This window comes from Carlito syrichta, unplaced genomic scaffold (genome assembly GCF_000164805.1).
Source record: "Carlito syrichta isolate Samal-C Ts95f unplaced genomic scaffold, Tarsius_syrichta-2.0.1 Scaffold118186, whole genome shotgun sequence".
NCBI classification, from domain to species: Eukaryota; Metazoa; Chordata; class Mammalia; order Primates; family Tarsiidae; genus Carlito; species Carlito syrichta.
Genome location: NW_007062282.1, coordinates 138,414 through 160,185, shown reverse-complemented (window position 1 = coordinate 160,185; position 21,772 = coordinate 138,414). Strand labels below are relative to the sequence as shown.

General features: G+C 40.3%; 1 protein-coding gene across 1 annotated transcript in view; it reads right to left on the bottom strand.

Annotated features, from left to right (window-relative positions):
- The window catches only part of PAICS (phosphoribosylaminoimidazole carboxylase and phosphoribosylaminoimidazolesuccinocarboxamide synthase), a 22,533-nt gene continuing 761 nt past the window's right edge, over positions 1-21,772 (bottom strand). Inside the window, exons 3-11 of the mRNA XM_021707490.1 lie at positions 21,681-21,762; positions 17,934-18,131; positions 13,232-13,410; positions 12,122-12,301; positions 11,913-12,026; positions 11,087-11,170; positions 9,540-9,720; positions 7,342-7,500; positions 1-314 (exon numbers count right to left, since the gene is read on the bottom strand). Coding sequence (XP_021563165.1) covers positions 148-314; positions 7,342-7,500; positions 9,540-9,720; positions 11,087-11,170; positions 11,913-12,026; positions 12,122-12,301; positions 13,232-13,410; positions 17,934-18,131; positions 21,681-21,762 — 1,344 coding nt within the window. The 3' untranslated portion in view covers positions 1-147. The remainder of the gene's footprint in view (positions 315-7,341; positions 7,501-9,539; positions 9,721-11,086; positions 11,171-11,912; positions 12,027-12,121; positions 12,302-13,231; positions 13,411-17,933; positions 18,132-21,680; positions 21,763-21,772) is intronic.

Below are 21,772 nucleotides of genomic sequence, written 5' to 3'. Positions count from 1 at the left end.
TGAATTCAGAAAAGCATTTATTCACTAATACATTTTATTTTTCTCAGATCTAAAATCATCTTTTCATCTGGCTTGATTTTTTCCCTGCAGCTAAACTAGAAATTTTTTGTAGTTTTTTTCCCCTAAAAAATGCAATGATGTTCTTTCTTATAAATTACTTTGTCTGATTTTTTTGTCAGCTTGCTTCAAGGAAATCCATGTGTTCAAAATGCTTGCTCGCAGTTTGCCCCATATCAAATGGTTGTTTAATCCAAATATCTGGGCAGCAAACTGAGCTGATCCTTCTGGAGAAAGTATAGTTGAACAGCCAAGACCTATTGGTTCAGAAAGAAAAAGAAAATTGAGCTGTCAGTTAATAATGAAAATACAACCTCACAAACGATTTTATACTCAGAGCAGTCCTGTTAGCCACAGAAAATAAAAAGCTACCACATTATTTTTGTCTAAAGTAGGCTCTGAGCAAGGTGTTTCCTTCACACTGGAGTGGTTAAAAACATTCTAAGAGGCGAAGTACTATTTGTCTGCCATTGCTTCTCACTGATGAATCCATTTGCAAAGAAATTTACCTTTTTGAAACTTTTCACATATGCTTTCTCTTTAAATCCCTTGTGAATGGCAAAGAAGTAAAACAAGGGGCAAGATAAATATAGATTAAGTGCTCAGAGCATTGCATAAGCACCCCGTTCTTTCTTAGACAAACTTGAGGTATGTTATTTTGATAATTTCCTAGCTAATCTTTGTTTTTGCACTTGAACTATGTTAACATTTTTAAGCAGTAAGAGTCAAACCCAAAGAATACTGTTAAGAAATGTTTAGTTCCCCCAAACTTTACCTATACAATGACCAGCTGTATACCTAACCCTGAATTGTACCCCACATCTTTAAAATAAAAATTAAGAAAAAAAAAAAGAAATGTCAAGTTACAAATAAATTCAGTAATAACAAGTTCCAAAAGACTGCAGAATAAGAAAGTAACATCCTTGGAGGCCACATGTCTGTGGAGGCAGTTTCTTGAGGTGGTACTATCACATGCAGTGTTTACAGGGTCAAGGACTGACAAGCATATAGATCTAAAAGCTCCATTTTCTTATTCGTGGAATTCATCAGGTTCTTTGACTCGCACTATCTACAATAAGAACAGACTAAAGCACAAATCATAGGCCAGATTTTCAGTTTGTATTAATAAATTGTTTTATGCAGCTCTGCCACTTATTTTGTGGCATTGGGCAAGTCGCTTAACATTATTAGTTTTAGTGTCCTAATCTATAAGAGAATACCAAAAAGTAGCTATCTTATATGATGATTCATGAGTTACAAATACATATATAGTTGTTAGAGCATTGCTTGGCACACAGTACTCAATGAATGTCAACCATCACTATGATGTCTAAAGTATCTATGCCTAACTGCTCAGGAATCCCCTTCTGATAGCAGATTAGCCTAGGTTATCAACTGAGTGTGACACCAGAGGAAGAAAAATGACAGGTTAATGGGCACAGTGGCGCATGTCTGTAGCCTATTTGGGAGGTTGAGATGGAAGGATCACTTTAGTCTAGGAAGTCAAGGCTGTGGTGAACCCAGTCACACCATGGTAATCTAACTTGGGTGATAAAGTGAGAGCCTGTCTCCATAAAAAAACAAAACAAAACAAAAAACAAAAAAAATTCCAAGAGTTCAAGACCAGCCTGGGCAATATAGTGAGACCTCATCTCTACAAATAATAAAAAAATCAGTCAGGTATGGTGGTACACACTTGTAGTCCCAGCTACTCGGGAGGCTGAGATAGAAGGATCTCCTGAGCCCAGGAGGTAGAAGCTGTGGTGAGGCATGATGATGTCACTGCACTCCAGCCTGGGCAGCAGTGAGAACTCAAAAAAAAAAAAAAAAAAAAAAAAAAAATCACAAAACCACACAAGCCACTATACAACTGTTCCTCAAAAGATTATCCCCAATTCTAGTGACCTTTATATACAAATCTACCAGACTGCCTCTTTTCTTGAACAGTACTAGATAAAAACTGCCAAGGTTTTGCTCCTTCCTTCTCTCTTTTCTAAACTCCATGGATAATACCTATATAATTCCTCTTGCATGAATTTGGTTATGGTTTTATTTATAGCTAGACTAGACTTTAGCTTGAGATGATTATAAAATCAAATGTTAAATATCTAGTAAAGATGGTAAGTAAGCACAGGATTTATGTCTGGCACCGTAAAACAACAACAACAGAAAACAGGAAATGGAATAAAGACATAGGCATAAAGACACAAGGACAAAGAAAATAGCAGTAACATCTTAGCAACTGAAAGTCAAATAGGCCAGGCACTGTGGCTCACAGCTGTAATCCCAGCACTTTGGGAGGCAAAGGCGAGAACAGTGCCTGAGCTCAGGGGTTCAAGACCGGCCTGGACAAAATGGCGAGACCTTGTCTCTACAATAAATCAAAAGATTAGCCAGGCATGGTGGCACATGCCTGTAGTTTCAGCTATTTGGAAGGCTGGGGCAAGAGGATCGCCTGAGCCCAGCAGGTCGAAGCTTTGGTGGCCGTGAGCATGCCACTGCACTTCAGCCTGGTGACAGAGACGCCTACTCAAAAAAAAAAAAAAAAAAAAAAAAAAGAAAGTCAAATAGAGTGGTAACTAATCTGGCAGGCCAAGAAAACTTAAACAGGAAGCAAGGAAAGATGAGAAGAAAATGACAGAACTTCCCCAAGAGTAGAGGAATTAGTGGCACCAGATACCTCTGGAGGGGAAAATGGGAGGGAAAGGGGCTAAAAAGAGGGCTAGCTGGCCATGTTGGCTGATACTTGGGACACCCAGCACTTTCAGAAGATGAGGCAGGAGAATCACTGGGGCTCAGGAGCTGGAAACTAGCCTGAGCAACATATCAAGACCCATCTCTACTACCCCCCAAAAAAGCCAGGCATGATGGTGGGAGCCTGTAGTCCCAGCTACCCAGGAGGCTGAAGCAGAACTGCCTGAGCCAGGTGGAGACTGTAGTGAGTCGTGATTGTGCCACTGGCCTCTAGCAGCCTGGGTGACAGAGTGAGACCCCAACTCAAAAAGTAAAATAAAAGCTACTCCCCCAAAAAACAAGGAAAGAAAAAGAGGACAGAAAGTCTACTTTCAGTCCAGGCCTCTCCTTCCTCCACTCCATCAACCTGAGCATCTACCCCTGAAAAACACTGTAGCAGAGCTAACTTTCTGAAGGTAAAAGAGACTTCAGTCCAGGCTTCTCTAGATTGGGGGACACCAAGTACAACTGAGGTAAGGAATGCTACAGTGAAAACGGGATTAAGTTTATACACATACTGAGACTCCAGCTCCTTACGGGCAGGGGATTGAGACAAAAAGTTTTCTGGGTAATCCTGGTCAAAACATGAAAAAGGACCTAGACACCGATGTGAGGGATTATTCAAAGAACAAGTCAATCACATCACCCCACAGTAAAGTCCAATTTTGATAAGCTCCACTCATATGGCGTTTCCAATTGGCATTTTTTTTTTTTTTTTTAAACAGTGCCCCACTCTTAAAGGAGAACAAACAGCTAAGGATTACAGCTGAGGAAGGAACTAACATGAAAGAGACTACAAAAATACAGTCTTTATTAAAAAGATGTTGCTGCAAAGATCAAACAAGAAAAGGCTGCTACAGGAGGAAAAAGTCTAGAGAATAAAAAAAAGCTCCTGGAAATTTACAAACACTCAAAATGAAAAATTCAATAGAAGGGTTAGGATGTAAAATTGAGGAAATATTTCAAAAAGTAGAGTAATAAGAGAAACAGGATAGAAGCAAGGAGTTCCAAATTTAAATAATATGTCTAAAAATGAGAGGAGAGAAAATGGAAGGATAAGAAAATTTAAAAATTCAAGAAAATTCTTCAGGACTAAGGAATTAGTGTTCCAGATTAGAAGAGCCCACTGGAAGTTCATAACAAAAACAGACTCACCCATTACACCTGTGCAACATTTAAGAAAAATGTGGGCAGACAAAAGATCCTAAAAGATTCCAGAAAGAAACAAAATTAATAAAAATCCACTATTCCATCAGAATGCCATATGGAAAGCCACTGGGGTTATCAACAACTCTGGACGCTAGAAGACAATGACTGAGTATGAATGTTTACAAAATTCAGAGGAAAAATGATTTTCAACTTAAAATTCTTTCTTCTGGTTTTAAGAAGACACGATCTCACACTGTCACCAAGAATGATCATCATAGCTCACAGTAACCTTGACATGTGGGCTCAGGGGATTCTCCCACCTTAGCCTCCAGAGTAACTGAAACTACAGGTGCATGCCACCATGCCTGCCTATTAAAAAAAATTTTTTTTTGAAAGAAGGGGTCTTGCTATGTTGCCCAGGCTGGTCTCGAACGCCTGGCCCCAAGTGATCCTCTGGCCTCGGCCTCTCAAAGTGTTGAGATTACAGATGTGAGGCACCCATCTGACCAAGATTCTATTTCTAAACTGCCAAATAAGTGTGGAACTTCAATACAATAGATACAGAATGTCTCAAGGTTTATCTTGTACTCTTATAATGTAGTTAACAAAAATGTTCTTTAGCAAAATAAGCAGTAGATCAAGAAAGGAAAAGACACAAGGGATCAAGAGACGCCCAAGACTAAAGAAAGGCAAAGTGACTCTCCAGAATGACAGTAAGGGGTGCACCTACGCCATAAGCACAGCACGCCTGGAGAGCCACCAGTCCACAAGAGCAGGCCAGAGGGCTCACGTCCTTACGTACCTAACCCATCTCAAGAGCAGATACAGCTGTGAGAAAAGTGTGGGGTTCTAGTACGCAAATCTACTTCTAATAAAACAATATACTGTATAGAACATCAGATCATATTATACAACAATGAACAAACCACAATAGTTATTCAATGAGATTCAGTTCTATCAGCCAATAGAGATGTCTTCGTTATTTATTTTGAGCCCCAATTTTTAAAGATAAAATTGTATTTTCTTTACAGAAGTAACAGAATCATACTCACTTAAAAACTCAATACCATGAATTCATGGAAGAATAATCTGAACTTGAACTTACTACAGATCTTACCACCAGTTTATAGAAAATATAGCACCAGTCTGGGCTCGGTGGTTCAGCCTGTAATCCCAGCACTTTGGGAGGCCGAGGCGAATGGACTGCCTGAGCTCGCGAGTTCAAGACCAGCCCGGGCAGTGAGACATCGTTTCTACAATAAATCAAAAATTAGCCGGGTGTGGTAGTGCACCCCTATAGTTCCAGCTACTTGTTAGGCTGAGGTGGAAGGATCGCCAGAGCCCAGCAGGTCGAGGCTGCGGTGGCTGGGAGCGGCCACTGCACTCCAGTCTGGGGGGCAGAGTGAGACTTCAACTCAAAAAAAAAAAAAAAAAAATTAGCCAGGCATGGTGGCTCGTGCCTGTAACAGTTCCAGCTACTTAGAAGGCTGAGGTGGAAGGATCACCTGAGCCCAGCAAGTCCAGGCTGCTGTGGCTGTGAGCATGCCACTGCACTCAAGCCTAGGCAACAGAATGAGACTCCAACTCAAAAAAAAAAAAAAAGAAAAGAAAAGAAAATATAGCATGGTTACCATCACCTAAAACTGTAATCAGTCAAATCCAAAATGTAGAAAAGTCCAGAGACAAAATGTAAAGGAAAAAAGGAGCATAAATTGTTATACATTTTTAAAAACTTAAGAGACTATCAACTAAATGCAATAAGGACCAAGGTGGATCTCAATTTGAACCAAGTTTAAAACATGAGACAATTAGAAAACTTGAACACCAACTAGAAATTAGATGATTTTAAGAAATTACTACGAATTTTTCTTAGGTGTGAACATGGTATTGAAATCATGCCCCTAACCGGGCTCGGTGGCTCAGCCTGTAATCCCGCGATTTGGGAGGCTGAGGTGAGTGGATTGCCTGAGCCTGAGGGTTCAAGACCCGCCTGAGCAACTTGGTGAAACCTCATTTCTACAATAAATAAAAAACAAATGAGCTGGGCGTGGTAGCGCGCGCCTGTAGTTCCAGCTACTTGGAAGGCTGAGGCGGAAGGATCGCCAAAGCCCAGCAGGTCGAGGCTGCGGTGGCCGGGAGCGACCACTGCACTCCAGTCTGGGTGACAGAGTGAGACTCTACCTCAAAAAAAAAAAAAGAAACCATGCCCCAAGAGTTAAAAACACCAATGACTAACAGAAATTCTTGAGTTTACAGGATGCTAGATTAAAAAAACTTGCTGAAATTCTCCACTTATAAGGTAACAAAACTGGCTAAAATTGGTTGGAACCAATATGGCCGACTAGAGTCTCACCCTGTCCTCCAGGCTAGAGTGCAGTGGCACAGTCATGGCTACTGAAGCCTCAACCGGCCTGCTGGGCTCAGGCGATCCTTCTGCTTCAGAGCCTTTCTTTTTTTTTTTTTTGAGTTGGAGTCTCACTCTGTCACCCAGACTGGAGTGCAGTGGCCGCTCCCGGCCACCGCAGCCTCGACCTGCTGGGCTCCGGCGATCCTTCCGCCTGAGCCTTCCAAGTATTTGGAATTACAGGCGCGCGCTACCACACCCGGCTAATTTTTTTATTTATTGTAGAGATGAAGTCTCGCCAAGTTGCCCAGGCGGGTCTCGAACCCACAGGCTCAGGCAATCCACTCACCTCAGCCTCCCAAAGGCACGGGATTACAGGCTGAGCCACTGAGTCCGGCTGCTTCAGCCTTTCAAGTAGCCAGGATGACAGGCACATACCACCACGCCTGGCTAATTTTTTTATTTATTGTTGAGACAAGGTCTCACCATGTTGCCCAGGCTGGTCTTGAACTCTTGGGCTCAGGCAATCCCCCAGCCTCAGCCTCTTAAAGTGCTGGGATTATAGGCGTGAGCCACAACACCAGGCCTCCAGCATGTTTCATAGTAAACCCCACCAAATTCACACAAGTGATCCGGCGCAAGCCCAGGACTTTTCAGACCTCCCCTTCCCTTCCACTAATCACTTACTAATGCCAGAACCCACCCCCAAAACTTTTCTAATAAAATGACTGCCCTACAGCCAGCATGGGGAGACAAATTTGAACTGCACTCCTGTCTCTGTTGTTCAAATTACAATAAAAAGTTCTTCTTTTCTCAAAAGCATGGTGTCATAATATCTGTTACTATTGCTTACAGATGTATGCACAAACATTTATGTAAAAAATACGAACATGTCTAACATCTGCTTTAAAATACCCCAGCAGGAGGGGCATAGACACAAGATACTAACTGCTGAAGCCAGGTAATGGGTACACGAGATTTCATTATCTTATTCTCTCTACCGTTATACATGTTTAAAATTTTTCTAACATAGTTTTTAAAAATCCATTGCATCTTACCACTGGGTAGTCGAAGAGAGGACCACACATCCTGAGCTCCCCAGTCTGGTGTAATAGGGGGACAGCTGATAACTGGATATGCAGTGTTCCCAGACATCACTGGTCCCAAACCATTGCTTCTGCCCGCCACTGCCACAAACACAGTAGGAATGCCATCCCCTAGGGAAATGATAGGTTTATGATTATGTCACACACTTAAAAGAGATTTGAAGATAGTTGTCTTTTTTGTTTGTTTGTTTTAATAAGGCCTATATGGCTTAATTACTTGAGTTCCTTGTGTAGTCTTCTATGGAAAAACCTAAGACACTATTATCACACATACATTCAAAATATAAGGTTTACTCTGTCACTTAGTGTGAGTCAGTAATAAAGTAGCTAGAATAGGTTTTTCATCTTTTTTTAAATGGTAGAGATGAGGTCTTGCCAAGTTGCCTACGTTGGTCTTGAACCTATAGGCTCAGGCAATCCTCTCACCTCAGCCTCCCAAAGTGCTGGGATTATAGGCATGAGCCACTGCGCCCAGCCAGTTTGTTCATCTTTGAGATGTGTAGTACAAAGGGGATATCAGGGTGTTAATCAGGCAACAGCCCACAGGCCTCTTCTGCTACTTAGGTTGACCAAAAGAAAAAAGACAACAAGTGAATAGGTATCTTTCCTGCTGAGTGGGCCTTCCACCAGTAGGTACAGGTAGACCCAGGAAATAGAGACCAGAAGCTTAGGGGGAATTCTTGAGACAAGATTGAACGCAAGTTTAATAATACAGTATCCAAAAAATTTAAGACCCTTGATATATTTTTAAATATATCTCTTAAACAAATTCAGAATATTTAGAAGTTATCCCTTTGCTTCCTAATGCAGAGATTTATAACCTAGAATCCAATATTATACATATTTGCAAATTTCTGGAAAAAGAGTTCTAGCTTTCATTACCTTATCAAAGGGGTTCCCTTTGCAATTACCTTTAGAGGGAAAGAGGGAATACTCAACATGTTTTCCAGTGGAGAAATATTTGATTGAGGACCCAGAGCTCCATTATTTTAGATCAACGCTATCTCATTTTTTGTACTATATTCTGAAATTATTCCTTCACTTCATATTTGCCTGCTTCCCCGGAAAGACCAGTCATTAAAGATCTGAGAGGACCTGCTGTTTTAACTTCTGACTGACACACACACACACACACGTTTTAGTTCCTAGTTCCTGGCTCAAAACTCCCACGGCCCTCATTACAGTCTTTTATTATGTATAATGTCGGGTCAGGAAACAGAATTTCTGACCTCCTGACCTTCTTTCACCTGCCCCAATCAAGACTCTGATCTTCCCTCTTTCTAATTATGGGTCTTAAGACCCTCCAAAGAGAGGGTCCTGCTCTCTACCCTGGAGGAAGGAATGGTGACGTCATGAAGTGTCCGTAAAAACCCAAGAGGACTGGAGCTGCAGGGGGTTTCCAGATAGCCGAACACCTGGCAATTCCTTGAGAGTAGCATGCTCCAGGAGGGCATGTAAGCTCTGAGCCCCTTTACTCACTCCCTACCCTACATGTTTGTTCATCTGCATCCTCTATAATATTCTTTATAATATTTTGGTAAACATAAGTGTTTCTCTGAGTTCTGTGAGCCACTCCAAAGAAGGGCTCATAGGAACCCCAACTTGAAGCCAGCAGTTCAGAAGTTCCAGAGGCCTGGACCTGTGAATGGTGTCTGAAGGAGAGGGGACAGTCTTGGGACTGAGCCCTCAACCCGTGGGATCCAACACTATCTCCAGGTAGACAGGGTTGCAACTGAATTGGAGGATACCCAGAGGAGTCCACAACTTATTGGTGTGGAAATACTGCCACCCACTTGGTCACAGAAGTCTTCTGTGTTGATTGCTGCAGGGAGAACAGAGGAGTGTTTCCTAAACAGAAGCATACCAGAAACAAAGCTCCAGAGGCTTTTCATTTGGTAAAAATGCCAGAGGTTCTCATAATTCTAGTCTTTGATGTCCTTCCATGCTGGCATTTTTAATTCTTTTTTTTTTTCTTTCAATTCTTTCTCCACACTCCTTTCTTTTATAAGCTCCTATAGTAAGCTCTTTGGAGGTGAGTATATCATGTGATTTTTCCCTTGGAAATGTGGCAAAGCTCATTTTTAGTCTGAAATGTATAACTTTTAGCAAAATAAGAGCTACCTGCAATGCTCTAGTTATATGAAGCGTACCTTCATACTCAGCTTTAATCCTCAGAGTTTCATCTGGTCCTTTGTGGGCAGATGTTACCCGTAGTTCACACGGAATGCCAAAATTTCCACAGGCCTTTTTGATTTTTTCACAGTGACTGAGATCAGAAGTAGAGCCCATCAGTACCACAACCCTGCACTGGCTTTCTGATTTCAAAAGCAACTGGAAAAGAAAGACATGGATATGAAAAAGAACACAAAGCATAGGAGTAAGTATCAGAAGAATGGTCAGTTTACATAACTAGAGTTTGCAGGAAAATTATGTAAAGAATACCTTCTTTTTTAGGAGGGGATAGTGGAAGTATTTATTTATGCATATAAAAATAGCGGTTGTGACATTATTTTGTTTCTTAACATACTAAATTTAAGATAGAGACAAACAGAACAAAACATCAGAAGATTAAAAAAAATCTTTCTACATGAAAGAAAATGGTCTTTATAACTAGGACCTAAAGAACACAATTTTTATTCAGACAAATCATATTTACTAATATAATAATAAGCAAGGATACTGACACCTCTTAATCAATATTCAGGAAATTATAATATGACACATTTCATCCTAAGTGCTTTCTTTTTGAGTTAAAGTTCCACCCTGTCTCCCAAGCTGAAGTGCAGTGGCACACGGCCACTGCAGCCTCAACCTGCTGGGCTCAAGCATTCCTTCCGCCTCAGCCTTCCAAGTAGCTGGAACTACAGGTGCATGCAACCAGCCCCAGCTAACTTTTTGATTTATTGTAGAGATGAGGTCTCACTAAGTTGCCCAGACTGGTCTTGAACTCCTGTGCTCAGGCAATCCTCTTGCCTCCACCTCCCAAAGTACTGGGATTACAGGGATGAGCCACTGCACCCAGCACTTAAGTGCTTTAATATATCCTCTTTAGTAGAGGCTTTCAGGCATAATTGGTCAAATTAGAGGTCCTATTCTAATCTTTGTAAGGTGCTTACAACTTAAAATACACTCTCCTATGAAAATAATGTTTTCAAATGTGACTATAACCCTTGAATAATCATAAATGTCATTTAACTTCCATGGAGTTACAGTAATAATACCATAAAACTTAAGGTGACATTTGACAGTCACACCAAGTCCCAGCCATCTCATGCTAATGGACCTCTGAGTAGCAGGCAGGGGAAGTGGGCAGGACATATAAGGTTCCTCCTACAAAGAGTGGAGAGAGACAGGGATTCCAGGTTTCCCCAGAAGGATCTGGGAAGGGTACACGGGCCAGCTTAACAGCAGAGTTCCAGTATACCAGTCAGGACAGTCTCACTGGTACATTTCCTAAAAGTGCTTCTCTCTTGAAGTCACTGAAGTCACAATTTCTTTTTAGAAATGGGGTCTTGGCATGTTGCCCAAGTTGGCCTCCAACTCCTGGGCCCAAGGGACCTCCCACCTAACCCTTCAGAGTAGCTTGGAGTACAGGCGTGTGCCACCACCATTCCTGACTTCCTACATTTTTTTTCAAACAAGATTTCCATAAAAGAAAAACACATAATACAGTACAGATTTGCTACAGAAGGTTTACCTCTACTCTCTCTGCAACCCACTCAAAGTTTTTCTTTACCATCTGCAGCCCTTCAGGGGTTACTTCTTTGAGATCCCGGTAAGACTGGAAAATAAGACAGAAAGCTTAGAAAACTATCTCTACCTGAAACTATTTGATTTCTGGGTTTTGGATAGGGATTATGAAGAGTGTACATAGCAAGGGATATGTAAAAACATAGCTTAAACTAAAAATGTATTTCCTGAATTAAACTAGAGAAAGTTCAGTAGTGAACTTTACTTTTTATTTTCATTTCAAGTTAAAGGCTTTCTACAATAGCAACTAATTAACTACCATGAGAATTCTTCTTTTCTGTTTTTTTTTTTTTTACTTAGAGTCTCACTCTGTCATCCAGGCCAGAGTACAATGGCACAATCATGGCTACCATAGCCTCAACCTACTCGGCTCAGGTGAACCTTCTGCCTCAGCCTCCTGAGTAGCTGGGACTACAGATGTGTACCACCATGCCTGGCACATTTTTTTATTTATTTGTAGAGACAAGGTCTTGCTATGTTGCCCAGGCTGGTCTCAAATGCCTGGCCTCAGGCAATCCCCTCGCCTTGGCTTCCCAAAGTGTTGGGATTACAAGTGTGAGCCACCGTGCATAGCCAATAATTCTTAAATGTAAAATATTATTCCTATTATTCTATCAGGATACAGGAGATATTTTTCTTTAAAAATAAACAACAATCAACAAATCAAGTTTATATCATAAGAAACAACAATTGCCTTTCTTTTCCTCTCATCTCTTCTTTCTCCTCTATCCCACCTGATCTAACAAAGGATTAAAACCTGAAGCACTAACTACCTGTTTGTCTTTCTGTTGGCTTCGATCTCCTGATGGCCAGAGTCTCCAGGAATCATTATCAATCACATCAGCAAGAACAATTTCTTTGGTGGTTACATCAACACCGAATTCAATCTAGAAACAGCATATCCCCAAAGAAAGGTTTTTAAAAACTATATTACAAGACATTTCTCAGCTATAAGCTTTATGTTACATTTCTTTATCTGTACCTTCATGTCAACCAGTGTACAGTTCTGGGGCAACCAGGATTTCTCCAGTATTTCAAAAATAGCCTGTGTAGCATGACTCATGATATCCACTTCGGTTTGGCCTATATCAAGTCCAGCAAAACAGAATTTTGCAGCAATGAGCTGCTCCTCCGACCACTGTGGGTCATTATTGGCATCATCCTGGGAATAAAGCACAGTACTGGAGTTACCTTGAGTCAAAAGTTTTTGAACGTTTCAGAAACAACTAGCCCTTTCTCCTTGCATGTGAACTCCTCAGGAATATTTATTTTCTCTGAAAATATTTTTGGTTACAATGCTCTTTAATCCAAAGCGATTATTCTTAATTTTTGTTCTTCCAATAACTACTTTAAAATTCAGACTATTTAGGTGAAACCATTTAGGTGAATAACATATTCTAGGACATAAAATATTTTGAAGACTTTGTCCTCTCTCTATAAACCAACTTACAACCAATATATGTGACTTTTATTTTTCCTTAAGTAAGAGCCATCAGGAACAAGAAGGCCAAAACACATTTCAATCAATCAAACCCTTCCAAAATACAGTTCTCATAACCCTCTGACCTGTTTGTAAGAACTTTACAAGTTATACAACTCCCTGATTACAAATGCAACACTGATACTTCTACCAAAGCAGAAACTCTATGCATGACAGCATAAATCAAAAGGAATAAATAGTCCTGAATAAAGCCTATAAAAATATATAACCAATAATTCCTTTATTCCTTATTGTATATATTTTAACTTACAGGAGACATTGACAGTACAGTTTTCATGTATTGGAATATTAAAAGATTTCAACAGTAAATTTTTTAAAATTTGGGATTATTATTTTTTTCTTCTTCCTATAACTGCTTTTGTTCATTTTGTTATCCATCTTTGTGCAAAGATAAGTATATTTTCAGACACTTTCTTTTAAAAATCTGACTTATCATTGCTAATGGAACTGTACATAACTGACATAAATTTCTGGATGACATGTACAATATCAAAAGCTTTTATAATGTCTAAATATTTTTGCATTTGTATTTATAAGCCCGCCGCTACATCATATATAGTAAGACATCAAACAGAAGCATAAAATAATTACCTTGAAAAACATCTCCACTTTAGGTGGGTAAAACTTATATCCTTCCTTGACACCAGGATTTCTTTTGAGAAAAGAACCAGTTGCTATTCTTCGACAAACCCATTCAATTGGAATCATTTCACATTGGGGTGCAATAAAAGCTGTTTCCCCACATTTTCTGGTGAAAGCAGTTTTGATGCCTACACATTGATGATGTAAGTTTAAAAAAAAGAAAAGGCATTGAAATTTTACTTACGAAAGTAGATCTGAGGCACAATAAAATTTTACCCTTTACAAGAAACAAGGAAGCTCTATTTTTAAAAATGTAATTTTTTAAAAAGGTAAAAGTAGGAAAACAAAATATGGCTTTCCGACGCTCTAAAAAAATCAATGAATATTTCATTTCATGTCACATGGCTAGACCAGGAGATCTGGGTCCCAGAGTCTTTACCATTCAGTCATTAATTCAACAAAGAAGTATTTGTTGAATAACAAAACACTGCTACTGAGTATCTAACTTTGCACATAACTCATAAAATGACACAAAATTGTCTCTAAATCTGATTTGAATGCAGGAATCTCATATTTAAAGTCCAGTATTACATGGGCCTTGTAACTATCAATCAATTTATCCCAATCAGTAACAGCTCTAAATTCTAAAATAGCCTTTTTCTCTTAATGTATAAAGCAAACACTCCTTGAGAAAAGCATCCAAGAGGTAGCAGCATTAACACAGTAGTCACCTTGGCTAAGAGGGGAAAAAAAAATTGTCCTTCCTCTCCCTTCTTTCTCATTCACTGTTACTGGAAAACTAAAACAAAGAAATGACTTGTGATGTTTGGGATGGAAACTATTTTACGTGGTGGCCTTGGAAAATTAAAAACCTCTCTAATGATAGTAAAAATGTATCAAGATCCAGTAATTCCACTTCTAGGTCTGAACCCAGAATTGAAATCTGGGACTCAAATAGCTACCTGCACAACAATGTTCATTATCCATACCGGCCAAATGTAGCATTATCCATAACAGCCAAAAGGAAGAACAATACAAATGTCTATCACCAGATGAATGCACATACAAAATGTAGTTTACATAGTCACACATTGCTTAACAATAGGCATCTGTTCTGAGAATGCATCCTTAGGTCATTTTGTCATTGAGTAACAAACCTAGGTAGTATAGTCTACTACACTCCTAGGCTACAATCTGTAAAGCATATTACTGTACTGAATACTGTAGGCAATTGTAACATAAAGTATGTACGTGTGTATCTAAACATGGAAAGCATACAGTAAAAACATCCTATGGTAATTTTAAAGCAACACTTTGTATGCCCGAAACAATGTTATACAGCAATGACTGCATGTGCAATGGATCATTTAGTCATAAGAAGGATTCAAATTCCTGCTAGACAATGCTATAATACAGATGAAACTTGAAAACATTATGCTAACTGACATAAACCAGATGCAAAAAGATACTTATGATTCCACTTACATGAGGTACCTAGAATAGGCAGATTCAGACTGAAAGCACAGGTCACTGAATTTGATATTTTTAAATGGTTAAATTGGCCAGGCTCCGTGTCTCGGCCTGTAATCCCAGCACTTTGGGAGGCCAAGGCAAATGAATTGTCTGAGCCTACGGGTTCAAGACCAGCCTGGACAACTTGGTGACACCTCACTTCTACAATAAAATAAAAAATAGCTGGGCATGGTAGCACATGCCTGTAGTTCCAGCTACTTGGAAGGCTGAGGCAGGCAGATCACCGTAGCCCAGCAGGTCGACGCTGGGGTGGCCGTGAGTGTGCCACTGCACTCCAGCCCGGGTGATGGAGTAAGACTCCAACTCCGAAGAAAAAAAAAAGATGTAATTTGATGTATATTTTAACCTTGAGTGAAGGACCAGGCTCATGGGCAGCCCAGGGATTTAAATCAATCCTAACTTGGGATGGAAACTACATGCTTGGCTTCAAGAGCTCTTCTTTCTTAGGTCAGTTAATCATGACTTATATTTGCTCATTTGTCTAGCAAGCTGGAGTGGTGTCCAATTCTACTGTTAATATAAACAGACTAACTTATGATTGTTCAATATAAACAAATTGACTACTCAGAGACACTCCCCCCCACCATGACCGTTTAAGATAATCAAAAGTACATAGTCAACTTATGGTAATCTCTGTACAGAACAAAAAATAGCTTCTAAAACAGACTTGGTTCACAAGATATAACGATGGCTTATAACACACACTGCTAATCCTTAAAGCAAATTTCATGACTGCATATGGTGAGAAAGATCTCCCACCATTTGTCCCAGTCTACAAAATACAAAACTCCAATCCAGGTTACCAAAAAAGTGGGAATGTCACTTATATACTGTGAATTACAATGATCCTGTCTTCTAGCCAATCAGCCCACGTATCCCTATGGCAGTCCCTCTTAAGGCTGACCAGAGCCCCACCTGTGGGCTAGCAACTATAGGAATGCTGTTCCCATCACTATTACCACCTGTGGGGGAGCTGGGATTTAATCATCACCGGGAAGGCATGATTTTGATTTTTAAGTAATGAGACCAAATCCACAAATTGCATAACTAAGGGACAGCAATGAAATACTACTTCCCTGGGAAAAGACTGTTGTTTATTCTTTGTACAGTACTTTACCATTCACTCATGAACAACAAGGAGAAAAGGGAAATCTTGATTTTCTGATTCTCATGCCAATACCCTTCCCAATCTACTTTCTAGAAATACTTTAATTCAGAATGTAACCCTGGCTATAAAGAAAGCAGTTTTAAATAGCCCACTGGAGGCCAACTAGATACAGCATTCAGAAGCACGTTTGTCCCCTAAAACTAATCTGTTTAGGAATTTTTTTAAATTGAGGTTCTCCTTAATTTCATATTACTATGTACAAAACCTGAAAAATATATCTCAACATTTCCAATTAAATTTTAGCTACGTTAAGTAATTAAGATAATTATTGGAGTACTTCACTTAGGTAACCACTTTCCCAGTTCCTCTGGGGACAGCACCCTCACAGTTAAAACCAGAAAAGTTCTGGACAAAAATACACAACTGAGTCACCCCAGCTCACTCACTGTAAAGCCCTGGAAGGTACATGGAATAGTGCCTTACTGAATAAGCAAATAAAAGCTTGGGCTTTATCTTTCATTATTTAAAAGTATATATATGATCCCACAGCTATGTGCAACTATGAAGGGTACACAGAAACTAATTTTCTTACTGCTAACATATTTTTTGAATCAGAGTCTCACTCTGCAACCCAGGCTGGAATGCATGACATGATTACGCATCACGGCAGCCTCAACCTCCTGTTCAAGCAATCCTTCCATCTCAGCCTCCCAAGGAGCTGGAGCTACAGGTATGCACTGCCATACCTGGCTAATTTTTTAATTTTCTGTAGAGACAAGGTCTCACTATGTTGCCCAGGATGGTCTCAAACTCCTGGACTCAAGCAATCCTCCCACCCTGGCCTTCCACAGTGGTGGGATTATAGGAGTGAGCCACCATACCTAGCCTTCTCACTGCTAATGTTTTAAAGGGTTAAGGACAAAAAAAGTTTTCAAGTGGACTGGGAGAGGGAGATAACTTGGGAGACAAACAATAGATGGAACACTTACCTGTACTGTAAAAGGAACCTATCATTAGTTTGATGCTCTCTGGAAGTAAACATTTTTTTCACACTAAAAATGTACAATAGGATACTTTGGAAGAGGCAAAACTACTCCAGAAATATACTGACTGAATGGATTTAACTTGAATTATCTTATTCTGTGGAAGGCAGACTGGAACCAAGTTTTAAAGCCCTCTCTGAATTTAAGAAAGATTAGTGCTTACTGAAACCTCTATGAAATGAAAGGGCAATCGGGAATTTTGGAAGTAGTAGAAAAGAAAGTTACTAAATATAAAACTAGAACAGGCAGAGATGATAAAGAACAAGGCTGTTATTTTATAGAAGGGAGGCTTCAAAGGTTGAATGACCCCAGGCAAGAAGTCCTTTTAAACTGCAGGGAAAGAGCTCAAGTCTTACACACAACAGACCAACCAGCAGCTGACCAAATCCCTGCAGAGAAACCTATTCTGCTAATTTCCTTTCCTTAGATCCGAATACCCTCCACTCAATGTTCTGAACTTAATTTGCTCTTTTGAATCCATTTTTCTACTGCAAATAGAGCCTTCTTTCACTTTTTGAGCAGGAGAAAACTCTGGAGTTCCTTGGTCTAGTTCAAATCCCTCCCATGGGGAAGGGCAGGAAGAAAAGGTATGGATGCTGTCTTTGAATACTTTCAGGGCTTTTGGAAGAGAAATCTGAAATTCTACATTGTCTTCAAGAGGAGAACAAAGCACTGTTTTACAGAAATACAGGGTGTACATCAGTTCGTCAGTCGGAGCTACTCAACACTAAAATGGGCTTGCTTCCTAGGTCAGTTAGTTCCTTGAAACTAAGGCAGCCTTGGAGAAGCTACGTAGGGAATACAGACACCAGATAAGGATTCAGCAAACTGTAAAGACTCCTTTGAACTAAATACCACTAATTCCAAACCAAGTGTTACAGTGAAGTTTAGAAGTTCTTGGTTTGATTTGAGCTTGCTTGTGAGACATCTTAGAACACGCTGTGACTCTAAATGATGCCAACTTCCCATGAAAGAGATCATGTGTGAGAGAGAAGGGAGTGAGGCAACCCTGTGAGGGAACACTTACCTGCTTCCTGCAACAACTGAAAGATCCAGCTGGTGATTTTATTTGAGATTGCAGCTTTTCCTTCCAGGTGATTCCTTCTAGCTGCATTTCCTGCTGTAATCTGGTCCTTGGACTGCAGGAGGACTTTTCCTGGACTATCTAACAATTCATAGACTTCTTTTGTTTTACCCTCATACAGTTTTTTACCAATGTTCAGTACTGTGGAAATAAAATGGAAACATATCAGACTGAGAAAAAATTTCCTGAATATTAAAGACTCAATGATCTAGAATGACGAATCAGAAAGCATAAAGAGTGGCTAAGTAAGAAACTCAGTAAAATTAAATTATCTGCACTGGACCTTATATTCTACAAAGTATCCTCACATATCATCACATCTGCTTCACATAATTATCTGATGAAGAATTATAATTATGTAAATGATTACAGAAATTAGGACACCAGGAAAGTTTGAGGTCATGCAGTTAGGAAACGGAAGAGTCAGACAAAATCCTAAGTATTCTGATATCAGATCCTGGGTTCTTCCTACTGTTAACCTGCCTCTCACATGGCAAAACTGAAACAGAGTTAAACCTAGGACACGTTAAAACTAATTTAGCTATAGTAATATTTTCACGGACACACTCACAACTGGATTATCTAAACTAGCCTGCAGGGGGAGGGGAAGATGCTTTCTTCTCCCTGACTTTAGCTTTCTACAGCAGGCAAAAGGAGAGAGCTCAGCCACATGGGTTTCCTGATTTCAAGCAAATGTGCCAGAGGAGGCACTGCCATGCACTTATGTTGGCCCATTTGGAAGCCTCCCTCTCTATTTCTTAATCCTACCCTCCCCCAGCCCTTTCTCTTCACTAACAGTTGTAAGACACCGTGACAAGTGAGCACAAAGGAATCCAATTCTGATGCTGGTCACAAGACCCAAAGAGAAGCAGACCCTCTTGAATAGAAAGAATGCTACCGAAGAAGATCAAACATAGTGGAAGTTTAAGAACATAAGATCTGCAAAGGCAGAGACCACCCCTCATGCTCCCAGAACACCGATTCATTCTCAGCACCAGCATTTTGTCAGCGTATCCACACACCAGGTTCTGGGGATCCGCCCATACACAAGAACTTGTTCCTGCTCTCAAGGGAAGCTGAGATTAAATAATACACCGTAATAAGCAAAGGCAACAACTAGGTAGAGAGCTGAAGAATGATCAGAATGTAGCCAAAGGTCAGAAGGGGTAGGTGGTGGTGGTGGTGGTGCATAAACACCAGGTGGTGAAAAACGTGCTCAGTTGGGCTGAGCTCTGGGAGTGTATATTGCAGATGGAGGATGCAGCTAAGGAGCAGAAAGGAACGGAGGGAGGTAAGAAGACTCCGGAGTTGGACGGGGGTCACATCACGAGGTGGCGGATGCAGCCATTAGGCAAACCAGTTACAATCCAGGAGTTGCCACAGTAGGGAGCCTCATTTTGAGGACTAATCCCTATCCCCCTAATATAAAGTCTAGATTCATTAACAAGGTTTAAAAGGCCCTTCGGGATACAGCCCGGGTTGGCACTCCCAACTTAATTCTCTATTCCCTTCCTGGAACTCCAGCTTCCCTGACATTTACACATCCCTCCCAGGGCTTTTGGCAATCTCCTTCCTAGCCCTGGAACCCTGCCCTAACCGTTTCCCTACACATCCTTCAAACCTTGTAAGCCAGTTGACTGAGTTCAGACTTTCTCCTAAAAAAGGCTTTTACGCGCTAAAATAAAAATGACAGATTCGCATTTTAGAAAGATCACGGCTGCTGTAACAGAGAATGAAGGGAAGAACACGAGACAGAGCCTGGGAGACCAGTTAGGGTGCTGCTGCAGGAACCCAGGCAAGAAATATCCTGGTCTAAGGAGAGAAGAGTGAGCAAAGACTCGAGGTACTGAAAAAGAAGCTTCGAAAACAATTCAGTATGAGGATAAGAGAGAGTCAGGAATGGTGGCCCAGAGGAGACAAAGAAATTAAAATTCATTCAACCAGAGAAAGCTGGTTGAATAAAAACAAATTTTTTTAAAATTTAAAATGTAAATATATTAAGGTAAAGTAAGCCTAGGCAAAGTTTGTTCCTACTGCCCCCCCCAATGTAGTTGAATCTGTATTACCTAAAGTAGTAATTTCAATGAACAGGTACAAACAACAGAAGAAACTACTATAGAAGACACATTCTGCAAGGGTCAGCATGACTGCTTCACAATTATAAACTCAGGACAGATTGCCGAAGTTTGAGAATAGTTCACGGAATTGAAATTTAGAAAGCACAGAATTCCCATAGAAGAATTTTAGAATTTTCAAATTTTAAAACTGTGCCATCCAATAAGGTAGCCACTAACCACTTGAAATATGGCTACTCCAAATTGAGATGTGATTTCAGTGTAAAATACACACATTTGATTATGAAAAAAAGAATGCAAAACATCTCAACAATTTTTTATAGTGACTTTAGTTGAAGTGTATCTGGGCACATTGGATTAAATAAAATACACTAAGACTCACTTCAGTTTTTTGCTTTCAAAAATGTGGCTCATGAAAATAAATTTGTATATATGGCTGATATTGTATTTTTATTACCCAGCTCTGTTCTAGGAAAAACAACACAAATAAAGTGTATATGATAAAAAAACAAACGGGTGAATTAACCTGATTAGAACATAGGCTAAGAATTCACAACACAGAAAAATCAAAGTTAGGGCTGAATAGGTAGGAAGGGCAGCTCTATGTATGATTTAAATGTCCCCTCTACGCCCCCCTAGCTTTTTGTTTTTAGAGACAGGATCTCACTGTTGCCAGAGCTGTGGTGCAGTGGCACCATCACAGTTAATTGTAGACTTGAATTCCTGGCCTCAATGGATCCTCCCACCTCTGCCTACCAAGTGGCTGAGATTCAGGCGTAGGCAACCTCTAGCAAAACTAACACGAAGGACTTAAGACTGGGTTTAATATCTCTAGAGGTGCCACTGAACGTTTTGGAGCAAGGAAGTGCCTTTCAGAAACTGTAAAAGTGGTATTTTAGAGAAATTAACCTGGCAGTGGTATACAAGATGGAAGGAAGTGGAAGAGCAAAGCTTTTAAAGATTCTACCAGTGGAGAGGTACAGCACTCTGACTGCAGGAAAAGTTCTGGTCTAATGCCTGGATTTTATGTAGTTATTATTCATTATCAGCTGGATATTTTTTGCTGAGTCTACAACTCCTTCGTATAAATTCGATCTTTCTCTACGTGAAAAATGATGAATCAGTCCGCCAACACAAGCAATTTGCTTGACCATAAACTTAGAAACTAGGTGTGCGGAACAAATCCACCTTTTATCAGCAGAACGGCAAGAACAATCTTCCCTGAGGATCTGCCCACCCGGAGACAAAATGATTACATAACTATGTAAATTTGATCAAAACCCAGAGTGAAGCAAGGAAACTGTTTTCCCCCGGTGGGTTCTGGAGTTCTCCAAAGCCCCCATGGCATCAAAGACTACTTTAAAAAGTCATATAAAGTAAGATCAAACCACACAACATCTGGAGAGGCTTTCAGAAATTTCAGGAATTAACCTTCTAAAAAAAATTAAGTTAGGTCCCTAGCGGGAGAAGAGGACTTTGGAAAGTCAATACCAGATTTTCGTGTGTTTTGCAATCCCTAGTGATGACAAATAACTTTCCAGGCACTTCTCCAACCCCTGGCCGTTTCTTGTTCTCACTGCACCCTCTTCCTCTACTTGGCGCCTCAACCCCCAACCCAGAGGCAGCGGTGAGTCCAGCGCTGGGTCTCGCAGCCCCTGGGGCCACGTGGGCGCCCGCCTGGGCGCCCCGAGGCGCGGCTGCGGGGAG